Genomic DNA, 5,609 nt, shown 5'->3' with positions numbered 1-5,609 from the left:
TAGCTAAATATTTGAATGTTTTATTTCATGCTTAAGGAAAGACTCTTAAATCAGTATAGAAAGAATACCATCATTACATCTGACGTAACGATCACAGCAATATGACTGGTCACGTATTAGATTCATTAATTTAAAAGTGAATTTATACAAACAATATTTTCTTTGTAGTTGTGTATTGTTGTAGTTGATTGTTGTCCCATAATGTAAACATACTTTTTGAAGGTTTTTATTGGTGGTGTTTTATTATCTCTAATTGTCTCTTGGTATGTAAATATGCATATTATTTTCTGTTTGTATGGTAATGAAACAAATCCTTATAGATCTAATATTTTCTTAGTTCTGATGTAACTCTCTTGATAGCCAAGCTCAAATATAATATCACAATCCACAAAGTCCCCAATGGTGAGTTTTAAGTCAAAAGTAAATAGTTACAAGTAAAAATTATCACCATCAGTGAAATTGAGCACTATGGATCTAAAACAACTCCCTAATAATGAAATGTTAGCATAAGTGATAAAGGGGGTATCTGTGTGTAAACCAAATCATAGTCCAATAAATCATACTAGCTCAAAGCAGACAGAACTTTCAAATGAATAATATTTATAAATACAATAAATTCAATAACAAAATAGTTTGGCCCTTGAGAAACACTCAGCATAATTAAGAATTTAGGAGTTCCTGCCGAGCAAGTCAAATTGCAACCTGTAGTGTGAGGAAGAACCTGCCTGCCCGACAATACGCCAGCCGGGAATGTGAAAAGAGGCGTCTCCACGAAGGGGATGAGACTAGGCGTCTCACCTGCAGCCGGGGTGTGCAAGGTCTGCATGGGGGATAGCCCATGTGGTGCTATTACAAGTAGTAAGTAGCAGGGTCTATCAATCTGGCGCTGGAATAAATTTGATAAAATTTTCCCCGAAATGCTTGGGGATGAATGAAATTTTAGAAATGACCAGTGATAAAATTCCATCAAGGAAAACAAATAAAAAATATCACTGTTAAAAGCTGAGATGTTCCTCATTTCATGAACATTATTGGGGTTGGTGGGTGGTAAATTGAATTCTAGCACTGTAAAACTGTCAAGTTGAACTTAGTTTGACAACTGATTGCACAAAGACCATGCATATGGCTTAACACACAGATTTTGGGTACATTAATCATCTAGTGGCAGGAGATTGACAGTTTATATATACTTATTAAAGTGTAATTATTTTTATGAGACTGAAATTATTCTGCCTTTCATCACACACAGTGAATAATTGTAACAAAGATTTTATTGATATAAAATCCAAAATATGGATTGTCATCAACACACAAAGAACAATCATTAATCATTACAATCAATTATATAACAATACATAATATAAAAAAAAAAGAAGAAAGAGGTGTATATATAAATATATAATGAGTATTTTTATTTTCCCCTTCTATCTATTTGACTGAGGAGGTACAGTTTTAGATACTAGTATTACAATTTATATAATATAAACATAAAATAACTTAAGTTAGTGAACTTCTGAACGTGTACATCTCATTAATACCTTTAATGCAACATTTACTGACATCATAATCATTACTTCGAAATATGAAATAGAATTTTTCAATGTCTGAAAGATTATTGAAAGATGGTAAAATATCAGAAATATTCTGAAAAAATTTATTCCTCAGATCATTGAGTTTGGTACATTTTATGGTAAAGTGTAATTCATCTTCAACTTCAAATTTACATAGGGGGGCATAATCTGTTTTCTAAATCAATCTTTTTATGTCTGCCTTTTTCAATCATAAGGATACTATTACTTATCCTTATTCTTACAAAGTTTGAAATATCAGCTCTGTCTATATCTAATTTTAAAAAGTTCTCCATATCAAATTTCATCTTCAAATCCTTGTAGGTTCTTAATTTGTTTCCTCTTTTATCATTAACATGTATCAGATTAAGAATAGATTAGTATGTCCCCTGGTGAGATTGCAGTGTAACTTCAAAGTGTCAAATTCCAGAGAAATTAATCTCAAGATGTAGCAAGTGGTCTGTGTACGTTAATTAAATATATCCAAGATGTCAGCATGTTTACTGGAAAGATTAATTATCAAAGTTGGATGGAAATATTGTTTGTATAAACATTACTTATATTAAATAAAGTAACCTAATAAGTCGGACAATTAATACATGCTGAATTAACATAAAAATTAACATTAAAAACTCCCTATTTCATGTCTTTACTATATAAATAGGACTAGCAAATGAGGCACAACAGCACATTATTAGTGGAAAGGTATTTCTATCATAGAAGAATCAACATGGACCATTTTAGTGTAAGCTACGACCAGTTACCTATGACAGAGCCCTTCATGCATTGCACCATTCCCGATAGAATACAATACTATGCTACAAACAGTCCGGACAAAGCCGCATTTATTATTCATTCTACGTCTGGAGGTCGTGAAGTTATAACATGTGAAGATGTATACCAGCAAAGTCAGACATTTGCTAGGGGTCTTGTGCATCTTGGAATTCAGAAAAGTGACACTATAGGTCTGTTTTTTCCAAACAGTAAGGAGTGGCTTGTTTCAACCTTTGGAATATTAATGGCAGGAGCGGTTCCATTACACATGTCATTCAATTACAATAACGGTCGAGATATTATACCAGTTCTACAGGTTCCAGGAAATTGTAAAGCTATATTGATGGCTAACGAGAAGGATAGTTCCATTCGTGATTTTCTGGATAATATTCTTAAGAGAAGCAAATCCGATACTGAGAATACGGAGCTTAAAAAAGAACGTCTACTTCCTTCTCTGAAATTTGTTGCTTTAGAGAATTCAATGACAGGCTTTGAAGATTGTTGCACGATTTCGGATATCTCGAATATCGGAACTAAGTATCAGAATATAAACTTACCATTTCTCGACCCAGATGACATTGCAGCGTTTTTATTGACGTCTGGCAGTACCGGTATCTCGAAACTCGTGCCAAAGACGCATTTACAAATGCTTGAAGTCGGTCAAGGATTTGTCGCTGCATTTAACATGGAATCTTGCGATGTATATTTCAACGACAGGTTATTTAACTGGGGAGCTGGGTACCCGACCGTATTTTTGGTTTGTGGTGCTACACACGTGACCTCATCTGACCAGTTTACTTTACAGAGCATCAGTGAAATATGCAACTTCGCGATTGAAATAATTAAACAAGACAACTGTACGGTGTGTCAGTTCCTACCAGCTTTTGCGATGGAAATTCTGAAAAGAGACGAAAATGAAATAAGTCCAAGAGTTGTAGCTACCTGTGGAGCTCCTGTTCCAAAAGAATGTGCTCAAGTTGTTCCAAGATTTTGTAAAGAATTTATATGTCTTTATGGATCAACAGAAATGGGATGTGTTTCGGTGAAAAGGTCTCAAGCGGCGTCCGACTTTTCCGACTATAATGTCGGTAAACCTTTGCCGGGAGTCGAAATGAAAGTCGTCGATACCGAAGGAAAAACAATGCCACATAATGAAGCAGGGGAGCTATTTGTTCGACATCGAGTTGCTTTTGGAGGTTACCATAAAAATCCAGATAAAACAAATCAAGTACTGGGAACTGATGGGTGGTACAAAACAGATGACATAGCATTCATGAATGAATATGGAGATTTTACAGTCACAGGACGTTGTTCAGATATCATTTTATGTCATGGTGAATCAATCTCGCCATCTTACATCGAAGACGAGATTAAAATACATCCAGCAGTAGCAGAAATTTGTGTAGTTCCTGTCAGTGATCCAGTTTGCTTTCAAAAGGTCTGCGCGTGCATCGTTTTGCGAAAAGGTTCACTACTTTCAGAAGATGAACTCAGACCATTTCTATCAGTTGGTGCCAAAAGTCATTTTAAATTCGAAGAAAATACTAGAATCTATCTTTTCTTTGAAAGGTTTCCTAAAACTGCGGTTGGGAAAATTTTCCGAAGAGGTGTGAAGGAAGAAGCAGAACAAAGAATAAATGGAAGACAATGATAACTTGGTGAATATTATTATCTAAATTATGTAGATATATATGTGTATATTATACACAGTTCGATATAATATAACCAGACACAGGTACAATTATACAACAGAAATCCGAGTATTTATTAGAAATAGAATAGAAGTAAATATAGGGTATACGCTAATTAGACAGCAACCGGCCAACCGACACAAAAATGCAAAAGCCATCTAGCGTTCAATATACATTTGTGTATGTATAAGTGTGAAATGACACAATGATTTTTTACGGTGATGTTGTTTATATAGTTTGTATTCATTCAAGATCTTAAGATATTGTCTTAATCGGTATTCAAATTGATTTTGTTATTTACAAATTACAACATTGCTGTATATATGTATTACTTACAGTTATAAACACTTATTGCACAACATCCTGTCGATATGACATATTTTGGCATAGAACAAGGTCGTGCTATTCTCAGTCTGTTTGTTATTTTATTTATTGGTTGTATTTTATTTTGAACTAGCTTTCAGTAACTTAGATCGGTTGTTTTTAATAGAAAAACAAAGGATATAGGGTATCCATCCATGACACAAAATCAGTACATGCACAGCAAAAAAACACACAAAAAGAAAGGAACAGCGCTTTTATTGCTGTTTTTCATCTCAAAGTCACAGTGAGACCTTCAACACGGAGCAAAAAACTCTCACCTCACTGCAAGTTGTATATTCGTAATTCTGTAAATTGTTTGTTGTTGGTGGCTTTACTGGTGAATTTAAGATAAAATGATTCATATATGTGTAGCATTTACAGTATATGTCACCACAAGAATGGCACTCTCCAGATTCGGAAGCAATAATTGGTTCACTTCAGTCCGTACCAGCAAATTACCAAATGAACGCTATTATACGGGGCTCGACAAAGATCTTGAATAGTTTGGGATTTTTATCAGCTGATTTCCAATATTCCCGAATGACACCGAAGCTATTCTTGGATACAATGTCTCTCCAAATAGTTTCATCTCTTTCCACATATTAATTCATGGTTCCACATATTGATGAAAAAGTGTCATAATTTTTTAAGGTAAGGAGAAAAGAGTCTTTTTAGAAGAATTTTTAAACTTTTATTCAAAGGATAGATATCTCCCTCATTTTCTTCATATCAAAATGTGAGATGGAAATTTCCTGATAATTTAGAAGGCGATTTTACTCATCCTTTGGTTACAGTGTTTAGGGGGAAGCATCGGTCAAACCTTATGTTTTGGGAGATAAAACAATTGCTGTCATTTAAAGAACAAAGATTTCAATCATTTTGAAAGTAATTATTACTAATGTTTTCTGAATTGCTAGAATTTTTAACGTGAAAAAAAAAACACTTAAAGGTATTGATTGAAAGTCAATGTAAATACATCTGTTACTAGAAAATTACGTTTCTTTATTTCCCATTTCATACCGATTTGGTGTGTTTGTCAATCTCGTACGTTATCTCAAAAATTGGGTAATTTCATTTAACATAGACTTAAAACCGTAAAACATACATGTAACATATATCCAAATGCAACTTACTTACAAAAGAAATCCTGAAGATCTTATTTTATTCTTATTGATTAGTTATGATTTTTAAACTACTTAAAAAAAACAAAGAC

General features: G+C 33.5%; 1 protein-coding gene across 1 annotated transcript; it reads left to right on the top strand.

Annotated features, from left to right (window-relative positions):
- The first annotated feature begins 2,298 nt into the window (after positions 1–2,298).
- Positions 2,299–3,993, top strand: LOC127726016 (medium-chain acyl-CoA ligase ACSF2, mitochondrial-like). Its single transcript, XM_052233313.1, has 2 exons — positions 2,299–2,598; positions 3,214–3,993. The coding sequence occupies exons 1-2, from the start codon at positions 2,299–2,301 to the stop codon at positions 3,991–3,993; spliced, it is 1,080 nt and encodes a 359-aa protein (XP_052089273.1).
- The last annotated feature ends 1,616 nt before the right edge of the window (positions 3,994–5,609 follow it).

The sequence above is a fragment of the Mytilus californianus genome, unplaced genomic scaffold (genome assembly GCF_021869535.1).
Source record: "Mytilus californianus isolate M0D057914Y unplaced genomic scaffold, xbMytCali1.0.p SCAF_15, whole genome shotgun sequence".
NCBI classification, from domain to species: Eukaryota; Metazoa; Mollusca; class Bivalvia; order Mytilida; family Mytilidae; genus Mytilus; species Mytilus californianus.
This window is presented reverse-complemented; position numbering and strand designations above follow the sequence as displayed.